Source organism: Astatotilapia calliptera, chromosome 9 (genome assembly GCF_900246225.1).
Source record: "Astatotilapia calliptera chromosome 9, fAstCal1.2, whole genome shotgun sequence".
In the NCBI taxonomy this organism is placed as follows: Eukaryota; Metazoa; Chordata; class Actinopteri; order Cichliformes; family Cichlidae; genus Astatotilapia; species Astatotilapia calliptera.
The window spans coordinates 17580758-17597732 of NC_039310.1; the positions used below are offsets into that span (position 1 = coordinate 17580758).

The following is a 16975-nucleotide window of genomic DNA, read 5'->3' on the forward strand; positions in this document are numbered from 1 at the left end:
AAAAAAGCACACAGTTTTCCAGTTGGCAGCAAATACAAATGTCTCCTTATAAACTTTATTAATCAATCTTGTATTTACAAATACATACATAATCTAATAATTCTGATATTAAACATTGGTATTTACAAAATAGCTCTTGGAAAAACAATTCTGTACAGCACAACCTGATAAGTTAGTAAATTACATTAGTAGGTAACTGTGCAGAAGGTTTCTCAATGACCCAGGATACACTGAACTCAAGTTCTAAACCTAAAACTGATTTTGTTTTACTACCAGTCGGTTTAACCAACATTTTTACAACAAACTTTAAAGTGCCCCTGTTATGCTTTTAACTTTTTTCTTCATCATTCAATCCATTTCATAATTTAACATGTTTGAAAAATCCACACCAAAGAGAATTAGAAAGGTTTTATGCAAAGGTTTGCTTGCAATGCCTATTAACGTCTCCCTGCAGAACAGGAAGAAGTATGATAAGGACAACTCAACCGTGATGTCCACAGCTGTCCATTCTCTCCCACAGAACACATGACTATTATTATTCCACTTAAAACTTGACACCCATGTAAAAAACTGGAATAATTTTTCCCATCCTTGAGGAAGGACAGAACGAGCAGTGACCTCAACTCAAAGATGGGCGATAACTCTAAAATGTCTCTTATCAGCAAAATACTCCAAATGCTTTACTGTAAGTCTCCAAGAAGTGCAAAATCACCATTTCAACAAGTGCTTCGTCACCACTTTCTGAACTCATTGAACATTAAAAGCTGCTCTGCACTAACAGCAAACACGCGTGGAAAAAACTCTCCAAGTTAAAAAAAAACAAAAAACGAGGCTTTGCCGTGATTTCGATCAAATTCAAACGTAGGATGATGTTAAAGTTAGAAGCGATGGCATGTTTTTATAATGTGGCTACAGCTTTCTGTTTGCAGATGTCAGCTTTTGAAGGGCTACGCCAGTTACATGTGAATTTGGTGGAGCTAACCATCCAGACCAGAATGGGCTCGTGGGAGTGTAGCCTCAAAAAGACAGCAGTGCACAAAGAGGCACACCTTTGCTTGTAGACCTACAAAATAAAATTAGGAGCCTATAAGCATAAGAGGGACACTTTAAAGACACACATTTCCATGTTCCTGTAAAATTATAAGATTGTTCAGATATTACAAATGATAACATTGGCAAACGCCAAAGGGAACATATCTGAGACCAAAACTGTTTTGAACATGTAAACAACAAAAATCACCATTTCAACAAGTGCTTCATCACCACTTTCTGAACTCGTTGAACAATAAAAGCAACAACATTTAAAATTTTTGCTCTAAAGCTCCAGTTCACCATCACATTCACGCTGCAGCAGGAGGTCTCCTCACACGGCCGAGCTGCCGTCGTGGCCCAGAATGTGGCTGATGTTGTGAGCAGGACGATTCGGCTGCTTGCCCGAGTCGGCAGATGCGGTGTTAGAGAGAGACAGCAAGGGAGACATTGGCATCGCTGAGCCATCAGTGGGCATGCCGGTAGCGATTTCGGGAAACAGAGAGGTCAAGTTGAAGTTGGAGATGTGAGGGGTGATTCCAGACGAGTTGGCGATGGGCATCGGGGGCATTTCTGGAAGCAGCGGGAAGCTGGCCTGACCAAAACCCACAGGGCGTGGCGGGGACAGGATTGAGCCAAAGCGGTTGTTGAGTGGAGGAGCGCTCCCTTTGTCGGCACTCGGGCTCGTAAACATTTGGTTGGGAAAGTATTGGAGGGTGACATCACTGGAAAGGCTGGGGTGAGCAGCTGGAGAATAGGAAGGGTAGAAGGAGGTTAAAGTGTTCTGAGGCTCAACAGGGAGGAGGGACGGCGTACGGGAGGCGTTCGGCTGGCTCACTGGCGGGATGAACGTAGAGTTTGCATTGATGGGAGGTGGAGGATTCATCCCTCCCTCAGGAATAAAAGGGAAACCAAAGTTTTGTGTTAGGTGCTGATCAGGAACCAGGTTGTTGTCGCTAGGAACCTGAGCACTGTCTGACATGAAGCGCACAATGGCGCTACGCCGTGCCTCTCCTCCAGACTGCGGTCGGCTCAGCAGCACCCCACCTCCAGGGGGCAGAGGCAGATGGCCCTCAGGCTCAAACGGGTTGCTCGGTCTGAGCGTACCGGATCGAGGCCGGTCGCCAGGTCTCAGTTTGGTGGGCTGAGGATCTCTGGCAATGTGGCGAGAGTGTTGGCTAACAGCAGTGGGTGGACGGGAGGGGGCGGAGGAGCGGCCTGGCTCAGAGCTGCTGTGTGGGGGTGGAGGGTGAGGGAGTCCTGATCGCACACCTGGGCCTGGGTGCATGTTACTGCTGACCTGAGAAATGTGGCCCTTGTTTCCCTCTGCAAGTCGCATAGGCGGAGCCTTCTGGGTTTGGGGAACACTGGGACTGGAGGTCTTGGCCTGTATGTCTCCTGACGAGTTTCCAGGCACACAGCTGTACTCCATGCTGACCGGAGGACAGCACTGCACTGCTCGTTGGTGGTTGCTCTGCTCAGGAAGGTGGGGGGACAGGAGGCTTTGCATGAAACTCTGATGACATCCATCCTGTTCTCGAGGCAGTGCTGGTCCAACCTGGACCCCTTGTGATCCAGGATGAGCTCCACTGTAGCCCCCACGATTTCGGCCATCTGTTGCAGGGCCCATCCTGAAACCTGGCTGTTGCTGCCCCTGAGGCCCCCTCTGGGAGGGAGGCACTGGTTTAGATGTCATGTCACTCCCACGAGATACCTGAGCCTCAAAACCACTGAGCTGATGTGCTCCTCCTGCACCCCCCATTGCCTTAAAGGGCGGACACTCTGAGACCCGCTGAACATCAGCGGACCCCGGATGGTCAGATGGCAGACGGCTCTGTGGGTTATGTGCAATGTTGGCCTTCCCTCTTGACGTGTCCAGATAACCACGGAGGTCTGGCTGCTCCTGAGCGCCACTGTGACCAGGCTGAAGGTGGAGACCGATGCGCTGCTGCTCGCCACTAGTGGAGCTTTTACCGATGAGCGCCTCAGCAGAGTAGCTGGACACACGGTGACGTTCCTGCCGAGATGGAGTGCAGGCCAAGTCAGACGACCGTGACACAGGATTGGCGGGAGGAGAAATGAGCTGCTGCTGCTCCAGACTCCTAGAACTCATCATCCTCTGCATAGCATTATGGTCTTGACCAGACTGAGGGAGAAAAAGTGGAAATATTATCAGTGACACCCTCAAAATGAATCTTAACTATCATAAATCAATAACAGCAATAAAAACAATTAGTTATGTCTATAACTTCTGTTCCCTGAAGGAGAGGAACGAGGTACAACACATAAGTATGGGATATCACGCCCTCGCGTGTCCTGGCTGAAGAAACCTTTATTCACGCCTTTACGGCAGATGACGTGTGATGACACGCGCAAGGCCCCGCCCGCACATATAGCCGCTGCCATCACCGTCATCCCTCAGTTCGATAGCCGCTCTTCACCGAGCCAACTGCTCAGTGGGGCCACCCTGTGTTGTACCTCGTTCCTCTCCTTCAGGGAACAGAAGTTATAGACATAACTAATCGTTCCCTTTCAGTCGATTCACTCGGTACAACACATAAGTATGGGACCTATATACACGCCCCGCAGAGCAGCCACCGAACCGGAACGGGACCACCACATCCTTAGTGAGTGGTAGACCCAGCAGAAAGGACAGCATGAGCCACCGAAGGGGCTGTAACGTCCAACCGATAAAACCGCACAAAAGTGTGCGGCGACGCCCAATTAGCCGCTGCACAAATATCAGCCACAGGCACCCCTCTAAAAAGAGCCCATGAGGTCGCCATCCCCCTGGTGGAATGAGCTCCCACCCCGTGGGGCAACGCAAAACCTCCGGTGCTGTATGCCAGCGAGATAGCTTCCACAATCCAGTGGGACAGCCTCTGTCTGGACAGAGCTCTACCTCTATTCGGATTAGCGAAGCAGACAAACAACTGGTCACACAAACGCACATCCCGAGTGCGCTCAATGTAGGTGCGTAGCGCACGCACCGGACAAAGAGAATGCACCCTCCTCTGCTCCTCAGATTCAAAAGGAGGGGAGCAAAAGCTCAGCAACTCAAACTCCATTGAACTATAAGATGCAGGCATGACCTTGGGGAGATAGGCGGCATTCGGACGCAATACGACCTTGCGGCCATCAGGAGAAAACTGTGTGCAGGCAGGATGCACAGACAGCGCATGAAGGTCCCCCACTCGCTTCGCCGAGGCCAAAGCGAGAAGTAATGCGGTCTTATACGAAAGAAGTTTCATATCTACCGACTCAACGGGTTCAAACGGAGGGCCACAAAGGGCCTCCAGCACCAAAGACAAGTCCCAAGCCGGGACACTGGACTTAAGCACGGGCCTCAGCCGGCGAACCCCTTTCAGAAAACGCACGGCGAGGGGATGCGCACCTGGTGTCACCCCGTCAAAACCGATATGACAAGCAGATATAGCCGCTAAATAAACCTTGATCGTTGAAAACGAAAGGCCTTTATCCAACAGCTCCTGCAGGAATGTCAAAACATCCACAATAGAGCACTGAAATGGGAGAGTGTGGCGGTCCTGGCACCATCGCTCGAAGGCTCGCCATTTGTAAGCGTACAAGCCTCTAGTAGACGAGGCCCTGGCGCTCTGAATCGTCGCTACCACACTAGGTGGCAGACCCTTAGCAACCAAGTTTAACCTCTCAGCAGGTAAGCATGAAGGTGCCACAGATCCGGGCGCGGATGAAACACTTCCCCCCCCGCCTGAGAGAGGAGATCCCTGCGGAGAGGAAGCTGCCAAGGACTTGCTGCAAGCAGGCTGATTATTTCTGCATACCACGACTTCGCGGGCCACCAAGGGGCCACCAGGATCAGAGAGAGGGAATGCCGACGCACCCTCTCCAGAATTGGAGATATCATTTCCACTGGGGGAAATGCATACAGGAGCACGTCTGGCCATTGGTGCGCTAGCGCGTCCAAGCCCAAGGGTGCATCGTGGTCGATTATGGAGAAGTACAGGGGGCAGTGAGCATTCACCCTGGAAGCAAAAAGATCTATTTGCGCCTCGCCAAATAGATCCCAAATCTGAGCCACTATTGAAGGGTGTAACCTCCATTCTCTCACCAGAGGACCCCCCCTGGAGAGAAGGTCCGGCCCCAGGTTCAGGTGGCCCGGGACATGGGTGGCTCTTAGAGTCAGAAAATGAACACTGCACCATAACAGCAGAGAGCGAGACAGCTGCAACAGGGGAAGAGAGCGTGTTCCTCCCTGCCTGTTTATATAAGACACCACTGTTGAATTGTCCGTCCTGACTAAGACATGCTGGCCCTGCAGGACTGGACGGAAACGCTTTAGAGCTAAGAACACTGCCAACAGCTCTAAGTGGTTGATGTGCAGCTGGCGCTGAGCCGCGGACCAGATCCCTCTCACTGACGCACCCTCGCACAGCGCTCCCCACCCACTTAGGGAAGCATCTGTGGACACCACCTTGCGAAACAACACCCTCCCAATCCGAGAGCCCTGGTGCAGTAGCCCGGGCTCCCTCCAAGGACGGAGAGCTAGCATGCAAGACGCAGTTACCGGCAGCCTCCTCCGGAGGTGACGCGAAGCACACAAACGGTGAGAGAGAGTCCAGCGTTGAAACGCTCTCATTTTCAACAGCCCAAGCGGCACTACGGCGATCATAGATGCCATCATGCCCAACAAGCGCAATATCGTCTGGAAACGCAGTCTGCGTCCCAGCTGAAATTGAGCGAGGCAGCGATGAAACGCGGCCACTCTGTGCTCTGACAACCGTGCGCGGCTGGAAAGAGAGCATATTTCCAGACCGAGAAAAGCGATCTGTTGACCTGGGATTAGCGAGCTCTTCTGAAAGTTCACAGAGAACCCCAGTGTCTGAATGTGTGACAGAACCCGCGACAGCTGCGTCTCCGCCTGTTCTCTGGAGCAAGCCACGAGAGCCCAGTCGTCCAGGTAGGCCAAGATGCGGATGCCCCTCTTCCTGAGGGGCGCTAGCGCTGCCTCGGCACATTTCGTAAAGGTGCGGGGAGCGAGCGACAGCCCGAACGGCAGCACTAGGTATTCGTAGGCTACGCCCTCGAACGCAAACCTCAGAAACTGCCTGTGTTTCGGGTGTATAGCGACATGAAAATAAGCATCTGTTAGATCGATTGTCGCAAACCAATCTCCCGGGCCGACTGCACTCAGGAGCTGTCTGAGTGTTAGCATCCTGAACCTGTACGTTCGCAGGTACGTGTTCAAGACTCGCAGGTCGAGGATGGGACGAAGCCCTCCCCCTTTCTTCGGAATGACAAAATAACGGCTGTACCAACCTTTGTCCGTCTCCGAAGCGGGGACCACCCGTATTGCTCTCTTCTGTAATAGCGCCTGTATTTCCTCTCTGAGTACCAAGGCTGCCTCGGGGTTGACAATCGTGTTCACGACTCTTTGGAAACGAGGCGGCTTGACCCGGAACTGCAACCGGTAACCCATGGCAACGGTTTGCAGCACCCACGGAGAGGGGGCGCAAGCGCGCCACTGAGGGAAGTGAGCAGCCAGCCGGCTGGCCTGCAGCACTGACGGCGGGGCGCCGTCGCCCCCCAGTGTGTCTGCAGGGGACTGCATCCCCTGCCTGACCTGGCTCATTTCGCCTGCAGGTTGAGCATTTGAGATTGTTTGAGAGTAAACAACACTCTTTATTGATTGCAACATGGGAACATGTACATTTATACATTTTGTTGGGTGCACCTTTTCCGGGGCATAACAATGAAAAACAGCGGGAACACTCGATGTGGTCGCTTGAACATTCAACACATCTGAACCGTGTGCAGGGGTTATGTGCTTGGGAGACCGCGATAGGGAAGTGCAGCGCCTTCTGGGGCTGACAACCTGAACAGAACTTAAGCGGCACCTCTTGTGCGGCAACAGAGGGGTAAGAGCAGCGTCTCCCTGCGTCTCCCGGCCTTTGCCCCAGGCCGACTGGCGTGGAGCTCGGGCCGGAGTACGTGCTCTCGCCGGCGGCCCTCCCACTCCAGCAGTGGGCGCCGGTCTCTTGCCAGCTGTCAGAGGAGCGGCGGGCCTGTGAGAGCTAGCAGTGGGCTTGGGCTGGCGTCTGGGGATGATGTCGCGCAGAGCTTCCGTCTGCTTCTTCCTCAGATCGAATCTAGCCTGAATGGCTTCAAGTGAATGTCCGAATAACCCAGCCGCAGACGCTGGTGCGTCCAGATACACAGCTCTGTCTCTATCAGGGACGTCGGAGAGGGTCAGCCACAGGTGCCTCTGCGCCACCACTGTCGAAGCCATCCCTCTGCCCAGGGAGAGCGCTGCACAGCGAGACGCACGGAGGATGTAATCCGTGGTGACTCTAACCTCGTTAAGAAGAGGTGACAGCGGGCTGTCCTCCGGAACCAGCGATCCAAGCTCCGCCAGGCACATTGCTTGGTACGTCTGGAGCATGGTGACGGAGCTCATGGCTCGAGCGGTGCCGGCCTGAGCCCGATAAATCTTCTCCAGCTGCGAGGCCGAGAATCTGCAGTGCTTGGACGGCAGAGTTGCGGGGCCACCGACACCATGGTTATGGGACGGGGCCAGATAAGCAGCCAGAGACGGCTCCATAGGGGGTGGGTTAGCTAAACCAGCTCCCTCGGCGCCGTCCAATTCCATGTACTGTCCATAGCCGGGCACAGTGACGCGGGTAGACAGAGGTTTGTCCCATGACGCTGTTAGCTCGCAGAGAAAGTCTGGGAACATGGGGAGGCAGTTTTTGGCCGTTGCGGGCTCCGGTGGAAGGAAAAAACCCGCAAACCGCGACGGCTTCCGAGCTGGTGGAGGAGAGGGCCAGTCCACCTGCAGCTTCTCAGCGGCACGGCGAAACAGGGAGAAAAGAGAGGTGTCATCGTGGCCGACCGGCGCAGCAGCGGCGGCATATTGGGTCGACAATGAGCTCTCCTGCTCATCCTCCGACAAACCATGGATGTCCAGGCCGATGTCCAGCACGTCATCGTCTTCCTGGGGAGCGCTGGCGGGCTTCAACCCAGGCTGAAGCCCGTCAGCGCTCCTGCATGGTTCCGGTCCGTCATCGGCTAACCCGTCAACGTATTCCATGTGGTCAGCCCAGCTAATCGCGGGGACATCGACCTGAAAATTTTCGTCTTCGGACTCGGACGAAGCCGGGGCTCCAGACTCGGAAAGAAGAGGGTCATGCCGTGCGACAGCCGAGCGTCCCAGCACTCTTTCCACAAACGTCACCCGTCTTTCCAGGGTCGAGCGTCGGAGCTGGCGACAAAACGCACAAGCTTCGGGCTCCGTCAACGCTCTCCTAGCGTGGACGATCCCCAGGCAGACAGGGCAGGCATCGTGCTGGTCGCTGTCGTGCAAAGAGAAACCACATCCCTGAGGACAGGGGCGAACAGAAGATTTCTGCTTTGCTCGCTTCGGTTTGGAGTCCATTCCCAAAACGCAAAGCGAAACGCTGCACAAGAAAAACTTGAAAATAGCGCTCCGCGGGCAGCCTACGCACCAGCTGGGCGGTGGAGGCTAACACCAACAGGGGCAGTTAAGCTAGGTTCAAGTTGGCAGACAACGGAGCTAACTAGCAGTAGCTAGCTAGCCCAACTCAGCAGAGGTGTTCTCAGCGAGGTGAAGAGCGTAAGAACTGAGGGATGACGGTGATGGCAGCGGCTATATGTGCGGGCGGGGCCTTGCGCGTGTCATCACACGTCATCTGCCGTAAAGGCGTGAATAAAGGTTTCTTCAGCCAGGACACGCGAGGGCGTGATATCCCATACTTATGTGTTGTACCGAGTGAATCGACTGAAAGGGAACAGATCAGAGTGGAGTCCAGTGGTGCCCCTTAGTAGTATTTTATGCAGCTTGTGAGGGCAACAAACATAAAATGCACTACTGAACATTTTCAACACCCACAACTCATGTCACGCTACAATATATCAGCCCAGAAAATGAACAAGGGAGATATTTATTCAATTTCAACATCTGTTCTTCCCATCACAGCAGACCAAACCTTTCTAACATTAACAAATAAGGCTGCTGTCCAGAAATTCAGAAAACTCAATCAACTTAAAGAAATCTATCAAGAAATGAATTAATCACATAAAAGACTATCCTCTGAACTGACACAAGTTGTGACTTTGTAATGTGATGTAATGTAGTGTGCCTTTTTCTTGCATGGCCCTCAATCATATGTTAAGTCCCAAAAGTGGCACTCTGTCATCAAAACTTTGAGAACCCCTGGTGTACAGTGTCATCCAACCACAAAGCATGTGTTAACATTTTTATCCTGACAGCTCTCAGATGTTCATGAATAGATAGTAGAAATTAAAACAAAACACAATGATTGAACTACATTTCAATTACAAACAATCTTAAATTTACACTCCTCTGTCTACACTGTGGCTGTAAGGGCAGAGCTGCTATTTCACTGCAAAGTCCCCCACACACTATAAAGTGTCAATACTGTGATTGTTTTCTTTTCATGATTTTTTTTTTCTTTCTGTAAATGAGAGTTTCTCTGTGGTAGACTGTTGCAGCAGCCAGGTGTTTGTATAAAGGACACTTAGGTAGTTAGGCAGAGTTACACTAACTTAAACTGTTTCAGATCTCTTGCACAGGAAAAAAAAAGTCTCATGGGGTAATACTTAGTAAATGGTACATGGAGAACAAAAACATTCCAGTGGACTGGTTTTCAAATATGCTTTATGCTAAAAATGCAACTGTCACTTTTTATATCACATGACACCAACCTTGAGGTGGTCCTGCTGGGCCAGGTGATTACTGTGATGGCCCCTGGAACTGGCTGCCTGTGCTTCACAACTCTTTTCCTGGTGCCTAAAGTGCTGCTGCTGGATCTGCTGCTGCAGATGCTGCTGGTGTCTGGAGTGAGAGCTCTGCTGCTGCTGCTGCAACTGCTGCTGCTGTTGGTGTTGTTGATGCTGTCCCTGTGGAGGCTGTTGGTGTGTCTGTTGTTGGTGCTGCTGGGGATGAGACTGGTGCTGTGTTGGCTGTTGATGCTGCTGTGATTGTTGGTGTGACTGCTGTGGATGTTGCTGGGTCTGCTGCTGCGTGTGCTGTTGATGCTGTGCCTGTTGTTGTTGATGTGAAGGATGCTGCTGCTGCTGAACTCCAGACTTTTCCAGGTGATGCTGCTTCTGCTGCAGGCCAGCAGGTGAGCCTGTTTGACTGCCTCTGACGAGTGCCCGCTTCTTCTGGACATGCTGCTCTTGTTGCTGCAGCGCCCTCTGGTGTATTGAGTGGCGCTGTGCTGGGTCTGACTGTGTCAAGTGGTGCTGCAGATGATACAGATGGTGCCTCTGCTGCTCCTGCTGTTGCTGTTTCATGTAAAGGTTCCCTCCCAGATGTTGACCAGGCTGTGTTACAGCATGCTGCTGATGCCCCTGGGGCAGATGAAGTACCCCTGGCTGGTTCTGCTCAGGAGGTCCTTGTGGAGGGCAGTGCCCATCTGCAGGCCTAACTACCGGGCTCATAAAAGAGTTTGCAGAGAAGATAGGGCCTCCACCTTCTGAATTAATCCTTGTCATGACGGTTGAGGAAGACGACGGTAGCTGACCTACCATCATCTGGTTGTGGTCAGTGGCTTTCACATCCATGTGGTTGACAGGGTTACCAGATGGAGGGCAGGGCTTAGGTCGTTTACCAGTGTTTAACATCACCTCATCCTGAGCCTGCCGCTTGGAAATTAGCTTTACTTGTCGCTCGCCAATACCAACTCCTCCCTGAGCCCTCATTAGTGTAGTCTTTAAGGGGATGTACTCATTTGGCTGTGTAGCACCTGAACAGGGTGAGTGAGCATTATTTGAGGCTTGGGATATAAGAGATGAGGTCCCCGCAGGAGAGGGAGTTGAGGCCTGTTGGCCAGGCAGATTTGGGGAGCCAGGGTAGGGCTGGTGACTAGAGCTGGGCCTAATCAGGTTGTTGACACTGAGGCTTGCCACTGTCCCACTCTGGGATGAGTTCTGAGACTGGACCTGGGGAAGAGGCTGAGACTGGGAGTAAGAGATGTTTTGTGGATGTCTGCTTCCACCGGCTGCACTCACAGGCCCTTCCCCAACCTGTCCTCTGACAGACACCTCAACAGCAGGTTTAACTGTTCCTGGGTCAATAGGCTTATTCACTTTAGCCTGCTGCCCAGCTGAGCCTCGTTCTTTACTGGCTGACACTGGTGTGGTTTTTGTGGGCTCCCACGTGGCTGTGGTGGGGTTAGTAGATGCAGTGTTTTCCCCAGAGCACCCTCCACTCCTCCTTCCAGGGCTGTCCTGCTCCAGCATGGCTAACGCCAGCATCTCTGCCTGCTCATTTGTGAATGTAAATGTTCCAAAGGACCCAGATGATGCACCGATAGTGTGGCCTTGGGGAAGCATGGACGCCACAGAAAACCCTCTACCACCCCCAGCTCCAGAAGACATGGGAGAATCAGTCTGCCTGCTAGAGGTCAAAGAGTGCTCCAGAGTTTGATCATCTAAGTTAGTGTACACCTGTTGAGACAACGAAAAGTCCTTTCTAGGAGGAATGTCAGGAGCCACTACTAAGCTCTCTTTGGCTGCTGGTGTGGACTGCATCTCCTCCTGAGCCTCACTGTTTGGTCTAGGGGCCTGAGGCGGTTTGCCCTCAGTAGGATGGCAGGAGGACAGATTGGGTGTGCTCACATCAGTCTGCTGTGTTGTAACTCTGGGAGCAGTGTTCCTTTTACTAATATCTGAACTTGTTGTAGGGGTTGTTGCAGAGCTGTGCATAGCAGAAAATGCAGGTGCAGATGATGACAGAGTTGTGGACACAGAAGATGAAGGAGTGGCTTGAGACTCCTGTTTATTACAAGGCAGAGAATCTTGTGAAGCAGATCCCTGGGAACCACAAGGTGATGTTTGTTGGGTAGTCTTATTAAAAGGTAACGGTGCAGTTGCTGTGGTACTGCTGGTGCAGACTGGAGTCAAACATACAGTAGAAACAGAGGAAGAAGTGTACAGAGTTTCAGAGGCAGCTGCTGAGGTCACCACAGGTCGGTTTTGTCCAGAAGCAGCAGTGCTGGCAGTGCACTTAGTTTGTGTTATGCTAGTTTCTGTACTGGTGATAGGATGTTTAGCCTCAGCAGTTGAGAGCTTGGTTACAGCTGAGTCGCTGCCAGAAAGTGGAGATACTTTACTCTTGTCAACCAAGTCTGAACTAACCGATGGCTCGATCGATGTGGCAGTGACTGTTGTAACTGCAGTTGTGATGCTGCTAGTGTTAGAATGACTGAATGTCGAATCACTCTGAGACGCACTGACAGAGGTTTTATCCCGTGGATGGGATTGACTAAACACAGCTGGCCCGCTGGATGAACTGCTTACAATCATTTTCTGTGTGTTCTGTTGTGTAGTGACACTACCTATAGCTTTATCTATAGCTGTGACAGCTGTGGTACATGTGGAGTTAATGTCTGTGACTTTAACAGATGCAGACTGTAAAATTTGAGATCCTGTAACCTGAACTGTCTGGCTCTCTCCTGTAGCAGCTATTGGCTTGGCACAAAGAGCTGCAGCAGGTTGTGGGGGACTGGTTTCCTTTTTCTTTGCAGCTTTAGTCCTTTTTGCTGCTGCTCTCTTCATATTCAAGGCTGTGCGAAGCCTCTTTGCTGAAGGCTTAGAGGTACTAACCACCAGCCCTGATGTGACTGGGACCTGTAGCTGTCGGGCAGGTAGTGCAAGTGTGGCTCCAGAGATGGATGCTGGAGCAGGAGGCTGCTGCTGCAACACTGATAATGGAGCAGGTGGAGGCTGACCATTGTTCTGACTAGAAATGTTAAGAGGAAGACCCTGAGAGATGCTCTGATTGAGACTGCTGAGGGCCCCTAAGCTGTTGAGAGCCACATTAGTAGTCGGTTCCTCACTGGTAGTGGGCTGGACTAGCTGCAATGTACTCTGGCCACCCTGGGAACTGGCCTTATCAGAAGTCTTCACAGGCTGCAAGGCAAACACCTGTCCATTCACAGTGATAGTCTGCGGGGTTGTAGGAACTGGTGGAGAAGATGATGTCTGGGTGGCCTGCGGAGGATGGCTCGCTTGAGGCTGAACAGGGCGAGGAAGAATGTGCACCAGCTGCTTTCCCCCTACACTTTGCAAGGATGGTGCAGACACCGAGGTGCTGGTCATGGGTATCTGAGTGGAAACAGTAGGGATAGCAGCAGGCACCATGCCAACTTGGGGATTCTGAGCAGAAGTTGCAGCCTGATTGGGTGCCTGGATGATTACAAAATGCTGACATGGTGTTTGACTTGTTATTTCCTCCCTCACAACTGGCTGGGTAGGGCAAGCACTGGCCTGCTGCAGGATTACAACACTTGGATTGTTTGTGTTCTGTGGTACTGTAACACCTGAAGCAGTTGCTCCACCTGGGTTGACTTGCAACACCTGCATGGTCTGAAGGAGAGGAAGCACGGTGGCCTGTGGCTGGGGTACCAGGGCTGGCTGAGGGAGGGGTTGAGGTTGTGGGATTATGGCTGGTTGAAGAAGAGTAGGCTGGGGCTGAGACACGACTGCAGGGTGGGCCACCACAGGTGGCTGCTGCACTATGGCTGATTGAGGAAGAACAGCACACTGAGGTTGGCATGCTAGGATAGGCTGAGGCTGTGTCTGGTTTAGGACTGCTGGCCGTATCTGGGGTGCTCTTTGAAACGGCTGCGCTTGAATGTGACCTGTAAGAGGTGCCTGCTGTACAGGCACCTGTGGTTGCATCTGTATTTGAATTGGGTGAACAGATGGTTTGCTGCCCATTGGACATACAGTCACCTGCTGGATAGGCTGGGTGGTGTTGCTGACTTCTGGAGTGGAAAGACTTTGGCAGACTGGCTGCACTGTGTTCCCTGCCATCTGCAGTGTTGTCCAGGTAGTCTGTGTGCTGCCTGCTGCCCCAGCCCTGAGAAGGGCTTGGCTGGTTGGGATAGCAGTGTAACTTGCAGTCCTTATGGTAGCGTCCTGCGTTACCCATGAGCAACCCTCTGAAGCTTTTGTAGGGTGGGTGGATGCAGGCAGAGCAGAGCCTTCAGTGGGGAGCTGTGAGGCTGAAGTAGCTGCTAAGGTGAGGGGCTGAGCTTGCTGAGGCATTGACGTGGATGCTGCAGGAATCTGGAGGGTGATGTAAGACACAGAAGGTGGCAGAGTGGGTGCCACAGTTGGTGCTTCAACCACACACTGCTCTATCATTCTCAGGCTGGGTGTAGACTGAGTGGGTGCTGCTGCTGACCCAGGGAGAAGTGCAGGGGTAGAAGAAGAGTTGTTAACATGCAGCAGGGCTCCATTAACCCTTAATCTGGCACTGGCCTCAGATGATGGCTGAATAATTAATGTTTCAGATGACTGTTTTCCTGGGCTAGTCTCCTTTCCTGCAGGGAATTTCCCATTGCCATTAGAACAAACAATTATCCCCTTTGGGAGCTGGTGAGTAGGGGGAACTTTTGCCACTTTAGCACAGCGTTGTTTGCCCTTCCAGTGGATAGTGGGATCTTCCAGAGGGTTAATGTCATTGGCTTTGAGGAGCTCAATATAGTGAGCACTCTCTCGCCTCAATTCCTCCAGCTGACGCCGCAGCCGACGGATTTCCTCTGCTGCAATGAGGTGTAGAGTTCATGACTTTAACCACACATAATCCATATTCACACTTAACTTGTAGGATACTCCAACTAAATTAGGAAGCTGGTGTGTACAATATTACAATTTACCTTGGACTTTATCTCCTCCTTCCAGAAGCATTGTATCATTTTGTTTCTTCAGTTCAGTGATGTAACGAAAGGCCTGGTCCAGTATCATGTTCTTACTCTAAAAATAAAATCACATTTTTTTCTATTAAAATATTTTGCTCTAATTTCACTATATTTAGGCAAACAGAAACACCAGATTGTCTCTTACCTGTTTAAGTGCTTGGGAACATGGCAAAAGATTACCAATGCGGTTAATCCCGGCATTAATCTTTTCTTTTCTGTGTCTTTCAACTAAAACAACAAAAAGACACAAAGTCATCAGAATTCATGTACATTTAAAGTAAACCCTACACAATAAATCTATGGTCATCTATGGTTTTTTACCTGCATTGTGAGATTCTTTGTTTTTCTTCTTTCTGCAACCAATAAAATAACGTTAAAAAAAATTGAACAGTTCACATTTTAAACGACCACTTACGGAAATTATTTGACTGAACCGGAACAAACAGACTATATCTCAAAGATGTTTACTTGGGTTTACGGCCAGGTGTCTGAGTTTCAGTCATCTCTGGCATCCTGTCCTCACAGTTGCCTGTATGATAAGGTACCAGTCAACACATCAACAGCTGGACCTAAAATCCATTCCGTGCTCGTCCTGCTGCAAGCAAAACATAAAGCATCCGAACAGAGTATTGATTATAAATAAGAGCACTGTCAACACACCGCTGTGTATCAGCTGAGAAAAATAGTACAGATACACTAGTGATGAGCTCATACTGTTTCATACAATAGCAGATATAAAAGTATTAAATCTGTCAAGCTACACTCAGCCTCTACTACTACCAGATGCTAACAAGCTAGTGTAATTACCCTATCTTTACTCATTTAGATAAAAACACTTACCGACACGTTACAAAATAATTAGAGTGTTACACGAAGTGATTAAACAGATCTTTCTCCTGGGCTTGTGTATCAATATCGGCAGCGAGCGATGTTCATATATTTAAACCTGCAAAGAAACCTAAGAAATTACCTGTTCAGCTAGCTTTCTGATAGCTAGCAGGCTAACAGCTATCTTAGCTTATCGACACCGACATGATTATTAAGCAGAACAACGCCAGTCGCTTCTCGGCCGTGCTCACACAAATGCTGCTTACAGAGAGTAGTTTTCACGAACCTTTAGCCTCGACATTTTGGAGACCGCTGTTCCTGTAAGAACTTTAAAAATTGGAGGCTAACTATTAGCTAGCAAAGCTTTCAACTCATCTCCCAAAACAATCTGAATAACCTAACTTAGTGCTGAAAGGGGCGGGCCGCACGCAGTCCTGAAAGCCAATAGCATTCCAGAGGTAGGAGGTTATATCCAATCACAACACCTATAAGCATCCAAGGAAGAGTTTAAGGCAGAGGGAGACATAAATCATACACACACACACACACACACAAAACCCAATTTCTATACTAAATATTCATAATGTCAAAACATAACACAACTTTTACTGCAAATAGTAATTTATTCATTTAGACGTTAAAAAGTCTTACAATATAGAGCTCCAGAAAAGATAAAATTCTCCAAAGAAATGAAAACATGCGTATACTACAGTGGAGAGGACACAACTCTCCTTGCATGCAGAGGTGTCAGAGCTTCCTCTGGGTAATACACTGTTAAGAGATCATAGCAAAACTCCAAAACTTTCAGCTGAAAGTGTGTGTAATCACTGAAGCTCACTGTGGCAGGAAGTTTGAGAAGACCAATGTCATAAGATGGCTACATAAGGTGCCAAAGGTGTTTAAGGTATGTCTCAAAACACTTGTATATATTTAGAAACAAGCATCCACAAACACCTCCACCATACTACTGAAAATAATGCCCAAATCCAAATCGATCTGATGTTATTCATAACACATTCAATACATTTGTTTGGTTCTCTCGTTCCTTTATATTTTCACTCTTTGTGATAAACCCAGGAGAACCTCTGAACCATTTGCCATTTCAGTGTGGAAAATAAAAATAACATACTAGTTGAAGGGGGATTTAAATAACAGCCTGGAAATATTTAAAAATTAAAAGTACTGAACGCATATTCCCACTGCCACAAAACCGTCAAGCTTTTCCCCTTTCTCCTGTACTGAGGGGACGCATTTCTGCCCCCCCCGGACACAACAAACCGGTCAGACTCATTTCTCATGAGTCCAAAGATTCAGGTGGTGCAGGAATAGAGCTTTGTCTGTTCCACATATCTCAAGTATCACTCCAAGCTGACCACCTGGGACTG

The 16975-nt window shown here is 50.3% G+C and overlaps 1 protein-coding gene across 4 annotated transcripts; it reads right to left on the minus strand.

The window, feature by feature from the left end:
- Positions 1-22: 22 nt before the first annotated feature.
- On the minus strand, positions 23-16055 carry usf3 (upstream transcription factor family member 3). Of its 4 annotated transcripts, none has more exons than XM_026179577.1 (7): positions 15877-16055; positions 15231-15354; positions 15084-15115; positions 14908-14990; positions 14721-14817; positions 9754-14606; positions 23-3175 (listed from the first exon to the last, which is right to left on the minus strand). In XM_026179577.1, exons 2-7 carry the CDS (start codon positions 15272-15274, stop codon positions 1364-1366), a joined length of 6921 nt encoding a protein of 2306 aa, XP_026035362.1. In that variant the 5' UTR covers positions 15275-15354; positions 15877-16055; the 3' UTR covers positions 23-1363. The 4 variants fall into 4 exon arrangements, with proteins under 4 accessions (XP_026035362.1, XP_026035361.1, XP_026035364.1 ...); XM_026179576.1 differs by having other exon boundaries at positions 15231-15357; XM_026179579.1 differs by having other exon boundaries at positions 15231-15357; positions 15857-16055.
- Between the last annotated feature and the right edge of the window lie 920 nt (positions 16056-16975).